General features: G+C 37.4%; 1 protein-coding gene across 1 annotated transcript in view; it reads left to right on the forward strand.

Annotated features, from left to right (window-relative positions):
- GABRA1 (gamma-aminobutyric acid type A receptor subunit alpha1) overlaps nucleotides 1–24,137 on the forward strand; it is a 52,019-nt gene that overhangs the window by 23,113 nt on the left and 4,769 nt on the right. Inside the window, exons 5-9 of the mRNA XM_059699119.1 lie at nucleotides 5,034–5,254; nucleotides 7,292–7,374; nucleotides 9,501–9,644; nucleotides 16,403–16,555; nucleotides 21,078–21,280. Coding sequence (XP_059555102.1) covers nucleotides 5,034–5,254; nucleotides 7,292–7,374; nucleotides 9,501–9,644; nucleotides 16,403–16,555; nucleotides 21,078–21,280 — 804 coding nt within the window. The remainder of the gene's footprint in view (nucleotides 1–5,033; nucleotides 5,255–7,291; nucleotides 7,375–9,500; nucleotides 9,645–16,402; nucleotides 16,556–21,077; nucleotides 21,281–24,137) is intronic.

The raw sequence follows: 24,137 nt of genomic DNA on the forward strand, positions 1-24,137 counted from the left end.
GCGTCCCAGCCCCCCTGATGGGCTCTGCTCTGTGAGTGACAGGGGCCAGCGCCCCAACCCCCTGATTGGCCCTGCTCTGTGCGTGACAGGGGGTTGCGCCGCAACCTCCCCATCAACCCTGCCTTGAGTGTGACAGGGGCCGGTGCCCCAACCCCCCAATCTGCCCTACCCTGAGCGTGACTGAGGGTGGCATCGCAACCTCCTGATCCTCCCTGCTCTGTGCATGACATGGGGCGGTGCCCCAACTCCCCAAATGGCCCTGCTCTGAGCCCGACCAGGGGCTGCACCTAGGGATTGGGCCTGCCCTCTGCCACCCGGCAGCAGGTCTAAGCCAGCAGGTCGTTATCTCCCGAGGGGTCCCAGATTGGGAGAGGGCACAGGCCGGGCTGAGGGACCCCCCCCCTCCCTCCCCGAGTGCACAAATTTTTGTGCACCGGGCCTCTAGTAATAATAATAAATGGCTATTCTTTCTCCAGCTCCTAGCATGATGCCTCACAAAGAGTAGATGCCCAATAGGTGTTGTAAAGAGATAGTAATGAATAAAGCCCTAGGCAATCAAAACCTTTCATCTTGAAAAACAGTTGGCACGCCTTTGAGTGATTGCTTCAGATTAACTGTGATTTAAGGAAACAATGATATCTATTTTTTGGTCTTGGACCAGAGGTACATAGTAGGATTTTTATTTTTTTTATTTTATTTTATTTATTGCTTAAAGTATTACAAAGGGTATTACATATGTGTCCATTTTATCCCCCCGCCCTAGATAGTCCCCTAGCCTCCCCTATCCCCCAGTGTCTTATGTCCATTGGTTATGCTTATATGCATGCATACAAGTCCTTTAGTTGATCTCTTACCCCCCTACCTCCTGCCCCCCAACTCTCCCCGGCCTTCCTGCTGCAGTTTGACAATCTATTTGAGGCAGCTCTGCCTCTGTATCTATTATTGTTCAAAAGTTTATAATGGTCTCTATTATCCATGAATGAGTGAGATCATGTGGTATTTTTCCTTCATTGACTGGCTTATTTCACTTAGCATAATGCTCTCCAGTTCCATCCATGACGTTGCAAATGGTAAGAGTTCCTTCCTTTTTAGAGCAGCATAGTATTCCATCGTGTAGATGTACCACAGTTTTCTAATCCATTCATCTACTGATGGGCACTTAGACTGTTTCCAGATCTTAGCTATGGTGAATTGTGCTGCTATGAACATAGGGGTTCATATATCCTTTCTGATTGGTATTTCTGGTTCATAGTAGGATTTTTAATAAACCATTAACCCTATGATTATCATGAATTCCTTTTCATGCATGGCCTTTGTTCAAATATTAGATAGGAAGAAGGGGCAGAGTGTCTCCGTCACTGATACTCCCTATCGCCTAAATATCCAGAGCCAGACAACATTTGAATTGTTCTGTAATCACACTAGCCATAGGTCTGCAATTGATCTGCTAAGTGGCTAGTGGAGATGGTACCTGACCACTTTGAGAAGATTAATCATGTAAACCACATTATAGTAGAATTATGCATAAAAGATAGAAGCAGGATTTAGAAACTGTGAGAACTAGAAGGCAGAATGACAAAGCTATTTTTTTTAAGACAGGAAAAGCTTCCTAGTTTTTAAAGTGGGAACTAATAAAGTATCTAATTAATAATAGCCATTATGACACTCAACATTATTGGATGCATACGATATGGTAGGCACCAGGCTAAGGGTTTTATAGACCATATTTCAACTAATCCTAATACCCAGTATTTTAGCTAAGTATTCTTATTATCCACATTTTCCAAAGGAGGAAAGTGACCCAGCTAGGTAGCAACTTGACCTCAGACTGTCTGTCCCAAGAGGCTCCACAGCTCCCTAAGCATCTGACTTCAACTGGAATAGAAAACAAAATTAGGACAACTCCTTAACTTTGTTTTAAAAACCATTAATTAGCAATCAAACAGCACATTCTCAGGGCACTAGGTTCTGACAGAAATATCCAGGCAGCACAGCCACAGAGCCCTGCTTTCCATGGTGCTTACAATGTAGTAACCCAACGCACACACAGATGGTAATAAATGGTGCAAACGGGAACACTTCATTACAATACTTACTTAGGAACATAAGACGTTTTGTCCCAGTCTTCAGAACAAGCCTTGCATTTTCGAGGGACCTACTCTGTTGAACAAGGTAACTTGGAGAGACTTTTCACCTGAGTGTGGGGGCTGGAATGTGATCCCTGAACAAATTCTTCACCACTGCTTCCTGTTTGTTCAGACAACCTTCTGTAGAGTCCTCTCTTTTGCCTCTGTCTTTACTTTGCTTGGTTATGATTACCTTCTTGTTTTCCTCAGGTTTTCTGCCCTAACACCATTTCAAAGAAATAGCAATATTTCATTCCCAGCTACATAAAAATCCATTATAAATATATGTTCATAAAAAATAATAAAATAGGAGACGTATAATAACCTCTAACATTTACAGAGAGCTTTCTAGGATCCAGACAAACTATTTACTTATAGTAACTAACTTATCAAAAGAGGCAAGCGAAAATAAGTGCTGCTATCATCCCCGTTATCAATTGGGAAACCAAGGTTTAGAGAAGGTAAGAAAATGGCCTAAGGCCTTTCAGCAAGCACAGACAATTCAGCTCTAGTTAGCAGGTTTAGAATTTATTTCTGTAACCATTATAGTATGGCTCTGCCCTCTCCTCTGTCTTGTTACAACTTCTGGAAGAAGGGGCTCTGGCCTAACTTGGCCTGATGAACTGTTACTGGGGGCAAGGTCATGCTCTACAAGGTACTGCTGGCAGCCCCCTGCTGCTACCATGACACTATTGCAGGGGCAATTCTTAGGACATGGGAGACCAAACATTAGGAGCTGATCTTTATCAACTCCTTTTATTTCGATTTTCATTTCCACATCTAACAGAGGAGAGATGGAAATGAAAACGTATCCAATTAGTTTTGCTACATGGATGTGTGTGTGACCAGTACAACATTTGAAAAGAGAATATCTTAAATGAACTTGGGGATTTCATTGTCTGTTATTAGCACAGGTAGGTAAAGTTGGCGGTAGACATGATATCCATGTAAATGTGAGAATTTTTTCAAGACGTATTTTTAAAATCACTGACTTTGGTATAGATCTTGTCAAAGATTTTATAACCAGGCAGCACAGCCACAGAGCCCTGTTCTGAAAAAAAATATATTTTCAGTCTATTCTGAATTAACATTTATCTTCAGAAATATCCTTGGAGCAAGCAAACAAATGAACCCAATTTTTAGATTCATGAGGACTTGGACAGTTTAGATATCACATCCTTGGAACTTTCATTTACAAGTGGCCATTCCCTCCACTGCTGACCAGGCTAAAGTAGTTCAGCTGGACAGAGAAGAGAGTGCATGTGGTAGTTTACTGAGTAATGGCAATATCATCATGATCTCATAAACTGGCCTGTTGTCCAGAGAAGTGGCCATGCACAGCCAAGAGTAAATGCACCCACAGCTTCCGGGGCTAGCACTGCTACTTTGGATCACTTCCTGATGGGATCTGCAGGCTCCCTCCCCATTTCTCTCCTCACCAAAGAGACCATTCTATGCCCACTCTATTCCTCCAAGAGTTTTTCTTACAGCATGCAAATCAAACCACCTCTCCCTCTGCTGAATTTAACAGATGCTTAAACAAATGTTTCTTGGTGAGTAAATTCCTATTTTATGCATCTTAGTGACTTCATCTGATACTGCCAGACACAGAAAAACCTAGCCATCAAACAAGGTAACTTCCCTGCCTACAAAGATAGACTAGCATCATGTTACCCTTTTTGTTTCAATCAGAATTCCACACTATGCTTAGTGCATTATAAACTACCAATATAAATTGATCAGTAAAGGCCCAGCAGAGCCAATGGTGCGTCAAGAATGAACCTTCAGGCTTTACCCAATCTTGCTTAAAGTCTAAGAAAGAGACAGGTAGTTAAATTCATGCACAAACTGCCTAGACACAGATATTAGTTTGCAAGTTGAAAAGTTGCTATGGATGTGATTTTAAAAAAAACAACAGAAGCAGCTTTCTGATGCATGATGCATCAGAGTTAAGTAAATGTAGGACGATGTCTGCAAGTTAGCCTTCCGTCTAGTTTGGAGCATGCTAAGATTAATGGAGAATGCAGTAATCGTTATTTCAAACCATTGAGTTCCAAATTTACTGTCAGTGTAGCAAATCCTGCAAGGAAGATGGATATTACCGTTTTCAATTTTAGGAGCCAGTAAGTCACATTGCTTGTATTCAGATTAGCAGATGTTTGTCTCTGGGTATTGCCATAAGGAAGGCTGGTTTATTCAAATAAACAGAGTCCCTGGCTGTGAATGATGATGAGCTTCATACATTTCTCATGTGTCCTATACACACACACACACACACGCACACATATTCTATAGTCTTTGTTTCTTTGGAAAAGATCCAAATTATCAGCAAAATAGATTCCTTATTTTCAGATTCATCTTTTTTGCATAGAGTTGAAAGTCTACATACCTTATCTATGATAAAAAATGTTCAATTTAGCAAAAAAAAAAACAACGGAGATAGGATTATCGCACTCACATTGGAATCATGAATGATTTGGAATTGGGTGTGAGGTCTTCAGAGACCATGAAGGGCTCTCCAAAACACTATGCTTTATCTTTATAATTAGAATTGTCTCATTAAAAATTGTTCTTATATGTAATAACTTCTAACATGACTTCCATTTTTATTTGCAAGATATTCTATCTCTTCAGGTGCTGGTGTAGTGGAGGTGGGCTGGGAGCAGGGTGTTATTTTCATTTATCTGAGGAGATAACTAGATCCAAGAAATATTTCAGAAAATGATTATGCCAACCAGTGATTCACCTGACATTGACATGTACAGGCCACCACAAGTTTACTTCTAGAAACATCACGAGCTCATATTTTACTTCTAAAGTTGCAAAAATTATGCATTGTCTGTGTAAGCTATTTGCATTGCAAATTACAGCACAGTAAACTCTTTGTCATTTTCCATAATTACCTAGGAATATACAATAGATGTATTTTTCCGTCAAAGCTGGAAGGATGAAAGGTTAAAATTTAAGGGACCCATGACAGTTCTCCGGTTAAATAACCTAATGGCAAGCAAGATCTGGACTCCAGATACCTTTTTTCACAATGGAAAGAAGTCAGTGGCACACAACATGACCATGCCCAACAAACTCCTGAGGATCACAGAAGATGGTACCTTGCTGTACACCATGAGGTAAGGAGGACCATGTCCCTTTGTGAATCTTTCTGTCCTTCCTTTTATCCATGGCTATGTGATCATCAAGCTGATAGGCAATGGTAGGACATCTGGTTTCATTTTTTCCCTATTATTCAACTTCAATAATTACTACTATGAAAAATAAGCTAGCTAAACTATTACACACGTATTAAGTGTTATATACAATGACTAGATAAAATTAAAAAAGTGTTTACAATATATATTAAGTAATTTAATGTATTTCTCTCACATGCTCTAGTGCAATATGAGTAACTTCCTTTCCCTAGAATTAACTTCATACATTCCTGCATTTCAATAAGGTCTAGATCAAATTTCTAAAAGCTACCTCAAGGTGTCTATATGGAAATCTTTCTAATTAAAAAGAAGGGAAAAAACACAAAGGAAGGTTCAAAATTCTTAGAAATGATAGGTTCATGTGGAAGTATACATTTTGAAGGGGTGTATGAATTCACAATGATATTGTAAGTTAGATTAAGAATATAGATATTTTAAATGTTGCTTAAATTGAAGACTAGTATATATTTATGCTTTATAAACATTCTCTATAATTTGAGATTACCAGAGAGCCTAGCATCTAGATACCAATCATTTATTTATGTCTGAATGAAGGAAACATGGCTTAAATAAAACTTTGAATATTTTTAAGAAAATAGAGATATTTTAAAGTATTTATATATGTTTATGGCTCATTTTTAAGGGAAACAGCTATTTCACACCCAGTTGACTTGTTAAAATGTTCTTTTTGTAGATCTGGCCAGCACTTGGCAATTCAGACCATATGGTTATTCCTTTGGTATGGAAAGACAATGAAGGCAAAATCCTAGACTTGAAGGATTCTGTTTAGCATGGAAATAGAGTGATATTTTGCCTTTGGAGAGAGCTCCCAGAATTCCTAGCTTATTTTAAATATTCAAATAAATATTAAATATTCAAATATTCAAATAAAGTATTCAAATAAAAAAGACAAAAAATGCTTCAAGAACCACTTTAGATGTTGAACTCAACTAGTAAAAGTATAACAGGACTTAAAAATGAAAAAATCAAAAAAGGGAGAAAATAGAGGATCAGTATACAGGTGTATTGAGACCTTTCCAGATCATCCAAGCAGGATCTATTGATATTTGAAATGTGAAATAATCTACTTTGTAGCTGCCCAGATGGCAATGTCTATAATGTCTGGCCGTCCTTTTGCTCATTTCCTAGTATTAATAACTAGCTAATTACAACAGTATCAATATGGATCAATATATTTTCTAAAGATCATGTGAGGAATTGGGGCACAAATTCCCTCGAAATTCCACCAAAGGAGAGCAAAATTATTTCAGCAAACTCCTTTCTTAAGTACTCTTTTAAAACGTGGGTGGAATTCACATTCCCAGAAGATATGGACTACAGGAAGCACAACATAATCCTGGCTTCAATTAGGCAGTGGATTCTTAAATAAAACAATGGTTGTGATATAGTGAGATCACGTGTTCACTCTAAAGAACACTTATGTTAATCTCAGTTACACAAAGCCTGAGGACACAGTTCCTTTGATTTATACGTTTGATGCTATTTTAGAGGCAGAGGTAGGGAGAACTGCTCGTAGGAAAGGAGAAATTCTCTTTTTTTCCTTTCCATGAATTTTTATTAACTAAGGATGAATTGGTAATTTTGCAAGTATTTATTTGCTTACATCCAGTGTCATCCTTGAAGGATTTACTGTTGCTAGGTGGATTATTGATGATACTTGTTTTTGGAAAACATTAGCAATGCTTGCCCATCATACAGAATCAGGTGTCACCTACTTTCTCAAAACAAACAAAAAAATGGATAAAATCATAATAATTGTAAATAATTCTTTTTAGATCATTTGATTACTAACAGCTCAATACGGTGCTACAGTTTGTGCCTGTCTCCCTGCTTTGTTAATATATTTGCTATAGGCAATAATGTCACATTTGTATGTATCAGCAAGCATCTAACCTATAGGACTCTTCTTTGTGTCCCATGTTTTTCTGAAATGATAAGGCTGACAGTGAGAGCTGAATGCCCAATGCATCTGGAGGACTTCCCTATGGATGCCCATGCCTGCCCACTAAAATTTGGAAGCTGTGAGTAAATTTATTTTCATGTAAAATTTTTTTTATGAGAGGCCTAAGTCTTTAAGCAAGAGATCTCTAATTAGTTAAGTTTGTTAGATCTATAAAGAGCATCAAGAAACTTTAAATAGTGAATTGCTGCAAGTGCTTTCTAGAAGTAATAATCTTTTTTTATATTTTTATTAATTTCAGGGAGGAAGGGAGAGGGAGGGAGAGATAGAAACATCAATGATGAGAGAGAATGATTGATCAGCTTTCTCCTGCACTCCCCACACTGGGGATCAAGCTCACAACCCGGGCATGTACTCTGACAGGCAATTGCACCTTGACTTCTGGGTTCATAGGTCAATGCTCAACCACTGAGCCACACCTATAAGTAATAATCTTTGACTGCACTTTTTAATGTTATTTTAGAAAGGACTTACTTTCTATCTACTGGACTGGAAAGAATGGATTTAACTATTTAGAGGAAAATTCTATTTCTGTTGAAGTTGTATTCACAGAAAAGCAACTGGAGTGTGGATGCTTGAACCAAATAGATAACATTTTCTTTCTGATAAATGGAGATGATTGTGTTTCTTTTCTATCATTACTGACATTTGTTTGACCTTAAGAATAAATCAGCTTGTTTATCATATGGAAATACTGGTAGTTGGCAAAGGACAACAATTAGCTGTTTCCTAATAATTAAGCTTACACCTAAAAGATGCAGCCAGGGAAAAAAAAATTTACTCTGATCATAGTCTTTGGGATGTTATAGATCCATTTGCACACTGCATAAAACTCATGTATATATTAATGCTTTTGAAGGTCTCTTAGATCAATGCTTTTCATAATAATTTTCTGAGTTTCTGCTACTAAATATGAGGGAACACATTAGAGGAGCCAAGAGAACAGTGGCCCCAGAGCCAGGTTCTCTGGTCTTCCTCTGCCCTTCTGCTTTTGACCAGTGTGTGTGCAGAAAGTGTGAGGGAATAATGCATTCCTGGTTTCCTGCAGGGGAGGTACATACAAGGACTGAGTCAACTCCTGGACTAACCAGCTCTCTGTTCTCTCTAGAGGAGCAGTCTAAGCAGTCATTTCAGTGAAGGTATATGATTCATAGAAGAAAATGGTGGTAGTGCAGGAAGACAGCAAGCCAAAAAAAAAAATAGCAAAGGGCCTTCAGGCTCCTAACAGCACTAGTCATGGAGAGACAAATTTCTTTGTTTGTAAGTCTCACTCTAAACTGAAACCCAAGGTTATACCACTTCACAAGCTGTCAGCTAAATAGAACTTCGGTGATCAATCCCTCTCCCCCATTCTTTTCCCATTTTAATGAATGTTTTATGTCAAGAACTATTATGTTTTCTCCTGATTACCGGCTTCATTTTTAACAATGGTATTATGTGTTTTGTGTTAATTGTATGCCAGGTAGTGCAGTAAGCATTTGTATATGCATCAGTTCATCTAATCCACAAATTATCCTCATAGGTAGGAATATCATACATCATAGTAGCCTGACATAGTTTGGATGCAGGCTACTGCCTTCCCCTTATTTCATCTCTCATGCACTTCACTCCAGCCACATTGGTCTTCCTTCTGTTCTCACACATGCCACACTTTTGCCTGCCCTGGAGGAAGAACCTTGTTAGTTTGCCTATCCAGAGAACTCTTCACCATGACTTAAGATGACTCATTCTCTAATGCCTTTATGTAAATGTCACTTCTTCAGTGACCCTCTCTGAGTCCCTAAAACAGACCCTACCCCCTTCATTTTCTATCCTCTTACCTGTTGTGCATGGCATCATTGCATTTAACACTATATGAATGTATACATTGATTAGCTTATCTGGTGTTGCCCCCACCACTGCAATGCCCATTCTCTAAGATCAGGGAATCTTGCTACCGCTCACTACTATATCCTCAGGTGCTTTGTCCTTTGCAGATGCTTAGTGACCATTTGTTATGAGAGTGAACAGGTAACTGAATGAATCAGGGACATGTGTTTTAGTGTTCCTAAACAAAGGGACATGGGCTGTCTGTTCCTAGCCTGCCCCTGGAACCATGAACTAGAAAATATGAAGCTGAGAGAACCAACTTATTAGGAGAAGCGAAGTGGCATGACACATGGACTGTTTTCCATTCTTTCCTTTTAGATGCTTATACCAGAGCAGAAGTTGTTTATGAGTGGACCAGGGAGCCAGCACGCTCAGTGGTGGTAGCAGAAGATGGGTCACGCCTCAACCAGTACGATCTTCTTGGACAAACCGTAGACTCTGGAATTGTTCAGTCCAGCACAGGTAAGTGCCATTTGGCAACTCCAGATATGGAGGAGGGAGCATAAAAGATTTTTTTTTTAATGAGAATGTGGTTATTCAGTAAGTCTTTCAAAGTCACAATAAGAGAAAGAGAAAAAAAAACTGCACTAAACTGGGGTACGGTTGAGCTGAAAACTAGTGTAATCTCTATAGACTTGTCATCTTAGACTTTTCATTTAATACCCTTTGTCCTGTGTTTATCTGCAAAATAAATAACTGATTCCATGTGCTCAGCATAGCACAATATTTAGGTATGTGAACTCTTAAGGAAGACTGTTTGGGTTAAATCCTTACTCATCTACCTTGCCAGTTGTTTGTGGTCACCTCACAAGGTAGTTGGAAAGAAAAAATCACATCCATTAAAAATACATATCACAGTTCCTGGCACATAAAAAGCTCTCAATGGGCCCTGGGTGGATAGCTAGGTGGTGAGAACATTGTCCCATTACGTCAAGGTTGTGGGTTTGATCCCAGGTCAGGGCACATACAAGAATCAGAAAATGAATGCATAAGTAGGTGGAATAATAGGTCGATTTTTCTCTCTCTCTAAAAATCAATAAATAATTTAAAAAACTCTTAGTAAATGTTAGGTATTAATGTCATCTAGTCCCCACTTACTGCCATGATTCAATGAATCTTGGTGAAATTATAGCAGTGATCATTACACATGGGACATCAAAAAACAATTCATTCTACAAATCCATTTGTATCTCTAGCCAAGAATCTTCCTTAGCTAAATCCTATGGAAATATAATCACATTACTGATCACTCCATTTTGGAATTAAAAGTGGGTGGCGTGCCATCCTTCTTAGAGTTATAACTACCTTACCAATGCAATACTCAGAAATCTATACTAATAAAGAGCTAATATGCTAATGGTCAATACGCTGTAACAGTAACGACCAGATTATTAGCATATTAGCTGGGGCATTGCTCCGGAGACTGGGCGAAAGCTGGGAGGCGCCTGGAGGAGGCTGGACCATCCCGTGCCTGGGAAGGCAGAGGTGAGAGGCCATAGCGCCCCCCTCACCAGTCCTTCGCCACCCACTGCTCGCACTCTGGGTGCCCCACGGCCCACCTGCCAGGGGAAGGAGCACAGCACAGCAGGTGGGAGGCTTCCACTCTCTCCTCGGTGCCATGATGGGGCGGAGCTGCTGCACTGCTCAGGAGAAGGGGCAGAAGTGGGGAGGCACCCAGAGAAGGTGGGACCAGCCCCAGACAACTCCAGGGACTGAGGGTGGGGCATGAAGCAGCCAGAGAAGACCAGAGGGTTTGGGGGCTGGGCCAGGCGCCCTGGAGCTCTGTGTGGACAGGTTCCCCTGTCAAGGCAGGGCTGCAGGTGAGTGGGTGGCGCTGAGCAGTTTCAAATCACGCGCTGGGCTCCTAGTAGATCAAATAATAATAAATAACTGGATCCAAAGTTTTAAACTAGTATCAAGAAATAAGATAAGAGTTTAATTATGCAAGTATACATTTGTGACTAACTTAATTGTTATCCTAAGGGCATATAATTATAAGTAAAATTTGGGTTCTAACAATTAGTAAAACTTACCTCTTCCAATCCCAATATTTTTAACTACGTTCAATTACTGAAAGCGTAGCAAGACTCAACAATTACTTTTATGGATGTTTTTAAAATTTTAAATTAATTTCTTCATTTTGATTTGTAATTTCTAAAGAAAGACAACTTAGTAATAAGGAAGGGTGGGACTGTTTTTATTTTCTTCTTCCTCAAACTTTTTTACTTAGATTTCAGACTTTATATTGGGACCCTGATCATTCTAACATGTTTAAGAAATAGGTCAATATTTCTTACTGTGATTGTAGGATAATCCCTGCTTAACAGAATTTGTGTTTTGCTTACTTTAAAGTATCTATGGCTACTCTAAAAACTCAAATATTTGTGTTTCTTGTTTTGAAAAATGGAGTAGGTTGTTTCTCAGCTTCACAAACATTAAAATTGCACGTAGAAGTAATTTCAAATTTTAAAAATAATGAATTAAAAATGTATGTAGCATAGTGGAGAGGTCTTAGGCTTTGTAGTGAGAAAGACGTGGGCTGGATTTCTGGTCCTGACCCTTAGGAGAAGCTTTGTGACTTTGTGAAAGTCATATATCCAATTATAAACTTTGATCTCTTCTAAGAATGGGGATTCTATAATTTTGCATTAAAGAGAAGATAATATAAATCATTGATTACAATGTTATACAATGAATGTTCAAAATGGTATGTGGTATTTGTTGCTATAGTCCTAAAAATATCACAGAATGTGGAAAATACTGAAATTTTTTCTCCTCACATGTTATGTTGGAAAATATATTAAAATGAGTAGTGTTGACTTTTTAGAAATGGAATACTATTATAGGCTGGATATTGTGGCAGGCACTAGGGATTCCATGATAGACAAGGCAGAAATCTTGTCATGAAGTCTAAGAGAAGACAAACACATACATTATAACTACCAAAATGAGTGGTGAGTGCCATGATTAACATTTTTGTGAGAGCAGGGACCATATCTGTTTTTTTGTGTCCCTTGCATTTACCATAGTAGCTGAAATATAGGAGGCAATAAGTAAATAAAAAGGAAATGAATCCAGCCTGGAATAATCAAGGAAGGATTACTGCAGGATTTGACTTTCATTTTGTTAATCTGTACTAGTTGGGAGCCAAATAATCACTCTTCTAGAGGCATTCAGAATAATAGACATAGAACTTCTCCTCAAGAAACTCCCCATCTATAATCATTAGAATGGAAGTTGGAGGATGTCAGGGAAATAGTATTTCAAGTGCAGCAGCAAACATGCAATAGAAGTATATACAAGCCACAGACATTACTCAGCAGGAGTGCCTTCATTCTAGTCCCAGCACCAGTGACTGACTTGTCATGGTATCCCTTCTCTATGCCCCAGTTCTCATGTCTGCAAATTGATGTCTCAGTCTGATTAACCTGGAGACCACTTTCATCTCTGACTTCCTAAGGATTCAGCCTAGCTCATTCTAGTTACTCAGAAAAGATGCACAGTCACAAAGAGGGGCACTAGGTGAGAGACAGTGGCTAACTCATCAACTCCAAGCTGTCTGGACCTTAAAAATTGGGTCCATTAAAGGTCATCGTTCTGTGCTAGAGTTTATCTGTATAAAATTAGAGCTTTTTCTTGTCATTCCATAATGAATACTGGTGGTGATGGTGAGGAGAATAATGAGCAAATTCTCAAATGCAGGAGTCTAGTACAATGCACATATTCAACTCCACAACATGACACTCAAGTGTAGTTACACCTCCTCTGGGTCTATTTTGCACATCAAAAATCCACCTGGATGCCCTAGCCGGTTTGGCTCAATGGATAGAGCATCAGCCTGCAGACCAAAAGGTCCCGGGTTTGATTCTGGTCAAGGGCATGTACCTTGATTGCAGGCTCCTCCCAGGCCTAGGCCCTGGTTGGGGCTCATGCAGGAGGCAACCAATCAATGTGTTTCTCTGACATCGATGTTTCTCTCTGTCTTCCCTTCTCTCTCCCACTCTCCCTTAAAATCAATGGAAAAATATCCTGGGGTGAGGATTAACAACAAAAAAATCCACCTTGATAGACTCGTGTGGGAAGAAACAAAGATCTTTTGTAAGGTCTGCAATCCTATATTTCACATCTCCTAGTGGAGACCTGAAAACATCAAGATAAATGACATTCGGTGCTATTACCTCCCCATTTCTGCCAGAAGACTAGGAATGATGGCAGGAAAGAACACACATCTTGACAATGATTAGATAAAGAACATCTTTTTCCACCTTAAAATCTCTGTGGGGAGAGAATCAATTCAGATCATCTTGTAGAAGGTTAGAAGGTATGGTTCCACTTGCCCGCAATCAACACTCATGTGGGAACAAACTCACAAACACACTGCCAGTGACCTCTTGCAGGTCAAAATACCCAATTCTGTATCACGGGAGCAAAATATATGAGGCTCAATCCAATACTTGGGTTTTTTAGAGGTGCAGTCCCTTCCTTGGAGTCTGCCATCATATTTTGGGGAAGAAAATGAGTCAGAGACATTGTTTTAAATGTACTTACTCAACTGGCAGAGCAAAACCTTTAAAGGCACATAATTATCTTTCAAACCCAATACAATTATCTGTTATTCATTTATTCTCTTATTCCTTTATTTATTTTCTCATGTGCTGTGCTTAGGCCTGGAGAAGGACATATAGTTCCTATTCTCAAGAAGCTCATAGTTGAGTGATAGAGACATTATTATTATCCCCCACATTTACAGATGGGACATAATTGAGGCTCAGAGAGGCTTAACTATTTCTCCACAGCTAATGGCAGGGGATCTGAACCTGAGCAGTCTAGCTGCAAATTATGTGCTGTCAACCACATACTCTGGCACACCAGTAACAGGCAAGACAGGCATGTGTGGAGATGTAACAATGTGATGAAGCACAGAGTTTAAGAGTGTGGAATCCGAAGTTATACCATGAGGGTTTAAAGGCTGTTTTTATCTTATTAACTGTGTGACCTTTGGCAAGACCTTTCTCTGTTTATCTTTTGTACTATTTGGAGATAATAAGAGATTGTACATCACTAGCTACTATGAGACTGAAATGAAAAAAAAATGCATACAGACTGATTAGTAGAGTATCTGACATGTAAAATTTATATAATAAATGTTAGCTATTACTATTAATGATAGAGTTAGTCTAAGAGAGCTACCTGATGACATAAAGAAGCAGAGTGTTTTTCTGCTTTATGTATTGGAAAGGCAGTTTGGAATAGATGTCAGGCATTGCCCCTGTCTCACTCTACTATACCACAGTATGCTTCCTAAGTAATTATTTAAGGAGAATCCATGTAAACATTATGAAAGTGATAGAAGAACATACAGAGAAGTAAAATAATTAAACTGCCATTAGTCATAAGAATAACTTCATGGCCAGAGAGAATAAGAATGAAATAATATGTAATCCTTTTTTAAAAACACATAATGACTACAAAGTCTTCATATTTACCTAAGTCAACACACAGATTTGATCAAAGGAAATGTAGATTAGTTTTGCTGAACTGAAATGTCTTTTCTTCATGAATGACTATTGTTAATCCTTATAACAGATGACCAAAAGAAACTGTGGGGTCCTCTTTCCAGTTTCCTGTGGATAAGTTGATTTAAGGATGCATTGAGTTAGGGTTACACAGTCAAAATAAATGAGGAACTGAACTATCTTCCTTGACCTGGGAGCAACAATGGTGATTAACATTCATCAAAGGAACCTGAGGGCCACTCACAAAGCCTAGTGCATGATATTCAGAGAAATAATTATAACCATAAAATGTGAAAATTAGGGGGTGGGGAAGGGAAACTTCTATAGTTACCTGGTCAACCTACTCATAGTTCAGATAACAAGATGGGTCCAAAAAGGCTAATGGCCCTAAAACCATAATCACTGTTTCATTTCTATTTCAGTATACTTTGAAGCAGATATTAACATACCAACCACTCTGCCAATGATATTTTTAATATCTCATTCCTCTTAAAAAGGTAGTATTTTCAGAAAATACTAACTTTTGAATACTTGGAAGAAAAAAATGATAGCTGTACATGGAATCAAGGCTCACTACAATTTTGTTGAAAAGTGAATGGTTTATCTCTTGAGCTGGAGAGAATGCATTTCGGATCTTATATCTTTACACTGCAAATCTTCAAGTGACTCCCACTGTTTAAAAAATACTCTCACTTCCATCATTTAATTTTAGCCTCACAGCATCTCGGGAATAATGAAGTAAACACTATCATTTTATTTGACCAAATGAGAAAAAGTCAAAGAGGTTAAGCAAGGTATTTATCCTTCAAGTAACTAACATTTGAGAAAGCTAAGAATGGAGGCCAGGTCTACACAAACACTCGATTCTGCTTTACAAAATTAAATCCCTGCTTCTATTTTTCTACTCCCCTTAATTTTGTATTGTAATGTAATGGAAATATTATCACATCTAACTTACAAGCTTCCCTCAGGGTTACATGATGTACAAGAATATTTGAATTAAAATTCTTCTAGACTGTTGAGTTAGAGGAAAAGAATTTGACATGCTTAGTGCATAAACACTTAATATCTAGACATTGTTTTAATCCAATTTAGGAGAGCATTTTTGTTGTTGTTTTTCCTTCCTTTTTTAATTATTACAACATGATTTTGATTTGGCTGCCTTCTTTTTTCCTTTTTCAAATATTTCATGCCAAAACTTAGATTTTGTTTAACTTAGAAAGATGATTTTAAAAGGTCTGATATTCTCCTATTCTAATTTTTTAGTAAGGAAGTGGTTTATAAAACAAATATAATGTCAAATAATTGCTCTTCAGAACACCAAAATCATATTCTTTGAAGAATTTTCCCAAAAGGGCACACTGTGAACAACAAAAGATGATAATGAAGCATATGTAGAGACACATATCATTTTTCTGATATTATATGAAAGATATGTCTTAGATGTATGTACCAGGATAAGGATGTAAGACTATCGGTGACATCCTTGGCACATCAATCTCATCCTCAGAGCCATTTTGTCATGTTATTAAAGTGTCTTTTTTTCTCTTTCCTGGATAAAGGCTTTCCTCTTCAGGAACTAGGTATCACCTGGAGAAAGGATGTGTCTAACCTCCAGGTCTTTGTTGCTGATGGAAAACCTCAGAGATTAACTTTTTTTTCAAGGTCAGATTGTTCAAAGTTACTGTCTGTTTCACCCTCTAGGAGAATATGTTGTTATGACCACTCATTTCCACCTGAAAAGAAAGATTGGCTATTTTGTTATTCAAACATACCTGCCATGCATAATGACCGTCATTCTGTCCCAAGTCTCCTTCTGGCTCAACAGAGAGTCTGTACCAGCAAGGACCGTCTTTGGTAAGTAACAAGCAAAACATGCATGCAAGGGTTTGGAGGGCAAGTTATTTGGGTGATAGTGCAAGTAGAATGAAAAAATAATTGTATGTTAAAATAAGAAGTTAGTACAATATAAATTGTTTATTAATTAAAAAGTATTGCCCTAAATAGCAAGCTGCTTCAGTGCATGTAAATCGATGGGATTAATAAACATTTGATCTGATATTTTGGGAGACCAACTGGAATGAAGCAGGCATAAAGTCATTCATACTAGATGAAAACACACACGCATGCACGCACACACATACACACATGCACAGAAACGTTAATATTTAAAGCCTACTTTCAGATTACATAATCATATACCTGTGTATTTTTTATAATCTAAGAAAATACCTGCAGAAGTATTTCTTTACATATATGAAAGCAGGGTTTCCTTACATAGGTAGAGAGCATTAATGACCGTATCATATGACAGTACAGGAATACTTCATTTACCTATAAGTGTGCATTTCTGAAGAGTGACAAATATGCATTTTTTCCATCAAAATGCCCTAGATGCTTCAAGTTAAGGCAAGCTAATGGAAAACTGCTTAAAGGGTAATAACCTTTTACTAATAGGAAAAGTCATTCCCTAATTTATTATTTAAGAAATTTGTACTTCATAAAAAGTGTTATACTACCTTAATTATACTTTTTAGACTGATGTAAGCAAAATATTCCATAACCATGAACTTATTGATTCATTCCTTTACTCAGTAATTTTTATTTGAAGTCTTCTATGTGCTAGACACAGAATACAGCAGTGACCTTAACATAAACCACTCCCCTCATGAAGGTTATAACTTGGAGCTTAAAATTTGAATAATAATAGAATCATAATCATTATTTACTGGGTGTTTTTATTGCAGACTCTATTCTATGAAAAAAAACCCTACACTATCTTATTTAACACTAAAATGTAAAGCCTGTGTACTATTATTATCCTTGTGTTAGAAATAAGAAAGCTAAGAAACTGGAGATTAAGTCACCTGCTCAAGGTCAGAAGCTATGAGGTGAAGGAGTGTGGAGGAAGACCCACACCCTTAGATCCCAAGTCTGTGCCCTTAATGACATGCTGTACCTCCACCAGTGGGCTATCCTGTTGCAATGACAAGACATGGGATGGGGTTCTTGTGGGCAACATCATTTGTTTGTAAATAACAACCATATATTCATTGGTGAAAGGTCTGGTTACCAAGGTTCATTCCAGAAATATCAGCTAGGCACAATGCTATATTTAAGACCCTTAACTACAGAATAAAAGCCTTAAGAAGCTTAAAATCTAAATTGGGGATCATTCATATGCAAAGATCCTCCAATAATATGCAAGGTATGAGAAAATCAGTTACCTCAGAAAAGAAGCAAGACTCTACTCCAAGTGCCCAGAAAAGACTATTCCCGTCTGAATGTTGCAAGGTGCTTCTAGGTTTTGGAAACCACCAAATCTTTGTTCTTCAATAACCTAAGAACACAACTAAATCAAGATCCAGAAAGAGTCAGCTACCAAGCAAAGGCGATCACTCCAAACATTCCTTATCACCATTTGTCAATATTAACCAGCTTTGACACTACTTGTTAGAAATGAAGACAATAGCTTCTGTGTGTATATGCAATTTGAGCCCCTTTTTCCCCGCAAGCATTTTTTTAATTAGAACACATAAGATATTTCATTATATTTTATGTAGAATGAATCCAGCACTACAGTAAAAAATACGTTTTTTAATGTCATTTTCCCCACTTTATCCCAACATATCTGATCCTTCCAGTTTGGAAACTTTCTAAAACATTTTGGACTGTTTTATAAATGAAAAACTTTTCTTTTTTTAAAAAAAAATACTTATCCATTTATTTTTAAAAACCTTGCTTTTAACACTTTCAGCAATCAGGCAACTCATGACTTTTTGCTGAACATAACTACCTATGTATAACCTTAGTTGTGGCAAGTATTTCTGTCTATCAAGTTTTATATTTCTAATGTTTCAAGCTCAATAAAAACATAAATACTACTTTCTAAGACCTTTAGCCTCTTAACATTTATTTAGTACACATGTTTCTATTCCTTTTTTGTCTGAACTCAGTATATTTCTCTGAGCTGTGTAAGGCGCCTGAGAGGGCCATGGGTATTTAAAGAAATACAAGAATAAAAATAAAAAAAGTTGTAATTTATAACAGCTTACTAAAAGGCAACCCAGACTATATAACAAAGCTGAAGCCTGTTTTATGTCAATATCATATTTTTGACCTTCCATGCTCACATTTGGAGGAAATGTGGTCATGGAATTTTGCTGCCAGACAGAGTCAAGTTTTAGTTTTAATCTGTTTTTCTAAGCTTCAGTTGCCAATAAAATGTGAATACAACTAATGTCAAATTATACTGTTTAAAAGATTAAGTGATAAAAATAAAATATGTAAATTGTATGGCTTAGTACTTGGAACTTAAGAGATGCTCAAAACACTTTTGTTCTTTTCCCTTCCCCTATAGCAGGAATTATAAGAACACACACACACACACACACACACACACACACACACACACACCTCTTTATGCTATTCTTCACTGCTTTTAATTTGTGCATGCATTTGATTTAAGAACACCTACTCCTGAATTCCTTATGCTGCTTACATAAACCAAAACTCACAAAATTAAAGAAATGAATTCACTATAAGCATGAATTTATCCAAAAGGACTGTATTTGTCAATAATGATAAGTAATTAATCTTGCCCTAAGTAAATATCAGGCTAAGTGCTAAACACTTTCCTACTGTATTGTATTTAATAGTCACACATTCCTCTGAGTTAGACTTATTGAAATTAATTTGCAAAGAAATAATTATTTTTAAAGAATGAGGCAGAAGCTCTGAATTGTGAGGCAATTTTCCCAAGGTCACCCAGCAATTATAGAACTGAGATTTAAAACTGGGTTGCTCTGTTTCCTAGTTACTGGTATTTAAGTTACCTTGCTATTTTCTCAAGTTAATATCAACATGTACATTTGAGGGCTGTTTTCCAGCCAATATTCTTTAAACCATTTGTTGGTTAGGTAATATAGACAAGGCCCCAGAACTTTCTGTAACACCATCAAAGTTCAAATTAATAACTATGACTCGATAAAAGTCTCAGTGTTCCTTCTTAATCCTATCACTTTCTAAAATAGTTGCCAAGATTATCTACCTTGACATTCATGGAAAACTAGGAAATACTGGATGGTTTAAAGCAGTTCATAAAAATTAGCCACCCCCATCTCTGTAGTCCTACCAATTCTCTGAAAAGTCATCAAATGGGGGGAATTATAGGTATTAATCTTAGACCCATTGGAAGATAGCATCTTCTATGGAAATAATTTATTTACATCTTTAAAATGCTTGTACATATTACTACATTTTATCCTCAAGTAATCTTGTGAATGGTTGTGTGGAAATTTTCCTCTCTTAGAGCTTCAACGATGATATAGACAGTCAAGGAATGAAGTTTCAGTCATGCCTCCACAGATATGAAGACTGAGGTCCCTGGGAGTTAATTCACTTACTCAGGTCATGGAGCTAAAGTGGTCAGGTTGAGAGTAGTCATTGGAACAGGTCACGATTTTTCCACATCATGCAGCCTGAGTCATCCTTACTGGATTATGTGAATTTTTAAATACTTCTCAAATGGTTTATACGGAACCTTGCAACAGACTAACTATACAGTGTGTTATATTTAGTAGGCTGGTAATATTAATTTGTTAAGTGACCATTAATGGGTATCATTATTCATATACCAACTCATATAATTATATAACTTAACTAAAAACAACTGACTTAAAGATGGCATTGGGGCAGCAGTAACAGGAAAGAAAAGATTGCAGACATTTAAATCTCAAAATGTGTTTACATTTTGGCTTTGCTCCTTCTGAAATGTATTACCTCAGGCAAGTTACATGCAATTTATTTCAGGAATTTCTTCAAAAGAGTGGCTACTTCAAAATCAGCACAAAAAATAGTATAAAAACAGAAGAGTTAATAATGTAACAAAGTATTATCTGAAGATAATTTAGCTATCTATCACTTATCAATCATCAATACACTATTATCTTCTCGGTTTATACATTTGGGGTACACAGGGAGAATACCAAACAGAGCTGAGGATTCAGAGCTTTCTTGTGGATCAGAGATAGTGATCTATGCTTTCTATTTCAAAGAGTTGGAGAAAGTGAATGTTATTTCCTTTTCTAACCAGGACACCACGTTCAAGATGCCCATTTTAAAAAGTTCGCTATTTTATTAACAGCTCAACAGCAAAGTAGTTTATCCCTAGAAGAGATCCCCTTCAAATTGCCATTCCATCAACTGCAAACTACACTGGGATTAAATTAAAACTCATCCATTCCAGACCACAATGTGATGAACAAGAAAACTTATACTCTGGGGTACTGTGGCTCTCCCTCTGTACAAGTAGCATGACATCCAGTGATGCCATTGTGTAGTAGCAATTGACAAATTCACTTAATTTCTTTCTTTACAGGAGTAACAACTGTGCTCACCATGACAACTTTGAGCATCAGTGCCAGGAATTCACTCCCTAAGGTGGCTTATGCAACTGCTATGGATTGGTTTATCGCAGTGTGCTATGCCTTTGTGTTCTCCGCTCTGATTGAATTCGCCACAGTAAACTATTTCACCAAGAGAGGTTATGCCTGGGATGGCAAAAGCGTGGTTCCAGAAAAGGTAAATGCATTAATATCCCCTGTGGTATAGCACTAATATGTCTTTTTAAACATATTAGATGGCATGTTTGGACTTGTGGAAATGGATGAAGAATGCAGAGAGTGGTTAATGAGGATTGCAATTCTTATATCATCAATGATTAAGTGCTATGATCATTTAATTCTTGTTAAAGAAAGTTGATGGACAGATGTGCAGAGTAGATGCAGAAGAGAAAGGAGACAAAAATTAATATTTCTACTCAAATATGCTTTTCTATTGCTTCAATTGATCTTAGAAGAGTTTTAACAAGCCTGACATTAGGAGCAAATAAACTTACACATAGCATTATAATTTTTATAACTTGAAAATCATAGGCTTTTGGTTACTTTTTAAACCTAATCCCTTTGGTTATAAACATCATTACTATACCGCCTCAATTTAACTGTGCTTGAAAAATGCATTATTTCCAATTATCAGTGAAGCAAAGGGCAGGAAACATTTTCTCTTTCCAAAATAAAGGCTTGCTTTAAGGGTCATGACACATAGAAATCACAGAAAAATGTAGAAAACTATCAAGTCAAGAATATCACTCAGCCCTAGCCAGTTTGGCTCAGTGGATAGAACATTGGCCTGTAGACCAAACGGCTCCAGGTTCGATTCTGGTCAAGGGCATGTACCTTGGTTGCAAGCTCTCCCCTGGCCTGGGCCCTGGTGGGGGCTTGTGCAGAAAGCAACCAATTGATATGTTTCTCTCACATCAGTGCTTCTCTCTGTCTTTCCCTCTCTCTTCTACTCTCCATAAAAACCAATGGAAAAATACCCTGGGGTGAGGATTAACAAAACAAAACAAAACAAAACAAAACAAAACAAAACAAAAATAAAACAGAAAAGAAGGAAAGAAAAAAAGAGAGAGACAGAGTATATCACTCAGAACCTATTTTAGAGTGGATTTGAAAACAGAGAGGCTATGTCTACTTCTGATTTTTGAAGGAAAAAAATATATCAAAATGCAAGTGAGTCTTGGGACAGTAGGAAGAAGGGCAAGTCAGAGACAGAGGCTGTAAGACCTCTAGAAATAATCTAGGAGGATTCACTCTTCAGCAGTTTTCCCCGAATTCCACTCCATTGAATGCTATCTTCTTGTGATGGTCCCTGAAAATACAGCTCTATGATCAAATACAACTGAAAGAAAATATTCCGTTAAGGTAAAATTCTTTTAGATTTACCCCTCAGCAACAGATGAGTCAGTTCAACACCCCAGTGCGCTACATAAGTAAAAGCAAAAGGGTTCTGCACAGGATGTACTATCATAGCCAAAGTGTACCAGAAGCAGGCCCTGAAAATCCAGCCTGCCTTGAAACCTTCTTGCCCATTATAAACATTATTTGAATTTGCAAACCAAGAACTTTGACTCAGGTTGAGTAGAGAGAAGAGACAAGATACAGGGACTGCATATATCAGCTGGAGAGAGGGCCAAGAAGGTGGAGACAAAGTTAATTGTCAAATATGTGCCTTTGTCATCCATGGCTCCCTTTGCCCTAGACCAGAAGGGCAGCCTGAAGGAGAGAGAGCCAACCCAGGAGACAGGTTATCATAAAACACTGAGAATTGTAAGACACAGCCCAGAGACAGAGCTGTGAAAAATTTCTAAATGTACATCTTAGAATTACTGACATATTCTGCTGAAATTATTCAGGATGAATGATATGCAAACATGGGTGACATACAGTGAAAGTGAGGTGCAAGCATTGGGAAAGTTGCTTTTCTAGCTTTCTACTTTCAATGCATGCTGTGAGAGGCCAACATCTTTCCGATTCTGGCTCCTAAGTATCAGCTGTTACTGACTAGTGGTTAGATGAATAGGAATTTTTATGGAGACCATGGAATTTTGGTTGAGGCATTGGTGAGCTCATAGTCCTGATTGTTATTTATCCCATTCTAACCCCTACATTAGTCTTTCATGTGCTATGTCTCAAAGAAAATATTTTAATCTCTATCAATCTTTAGTCCATACTAGTGAGTATATATGTATACTAGTTACATTATTACATCTATATGTAATAATACATGTACATTTACATCAATCATCCTCATTAAATAGACAATATTTTCTATAAGTTATTTATGCTTCTGTAAAAATCTTCCCGCAGGCTCTGACAGTTTGATTTGCTTATTCTAATCTAGGTCTCATCTTGACATTCAGAGATGAAGAAGAATATATTTTTTCTGATACTAGTTTAATGTTTCTAGGAGAGTTAAATTTCCAACCCTTAACAAGGTGCAATTTAAAATTCAAAAGAACTTTCCCACAGGGTCATCACATTATCCAATGAGCATACAGCATCCTGCTTATAACCCATCCTTCTATTGTTAATTGCTGGAAGAAATGCCAACTTCTTAAAGAACGTGGGGGAGCTCAATATTTTCAGAAATTAGTATTTCCCGATAAACCAAACAGTTATTTCTAAATATTCTATTCAACATGACGTTGCAAAAATACAACAACACTTAATTTGAGAATTTTTAGTAGTGGAGTTATGATAAATTGAAACAGGAAGAGATGACATCTCCATGAACTTTTTCTTTAGAAGATTATTTCTTTCAGTTTGCCTAATAGGATGTCTGTCACTCAACAAGTTTTGGTTACACTGGAACCCTTGGCCTCTCTTCAACACCAGAGTACATTATACATGTTATCGAAAGGGCATAACAAGCTGTTTAATGTATCTATAATATTAAAACTCTCATTTTTAAAGAACTGAACTCAACATAAGGTCAATTTGGCTCTTTAACGATGTTGAAATAAATCATAATCTCTTCCTGACCTGTAGTCATTTGGACTACATTCAGAGAGAATCACTTTCACTTAATTATGGAA

Source organism: Myotis daubentonii, chromosome 5 (genome assembly GCF_963259705.1).
Source record: "Myotis daubentonii chromosome 5, mMyoDau2.1, whole genome shotgun sequence".
NCBI classification, from domain to species: Eukaryota; Metazoa; Chordata; class Mammalia; order Chiroptera; family Vespertilionidae; genus Myotis; species Myotis daubentonii.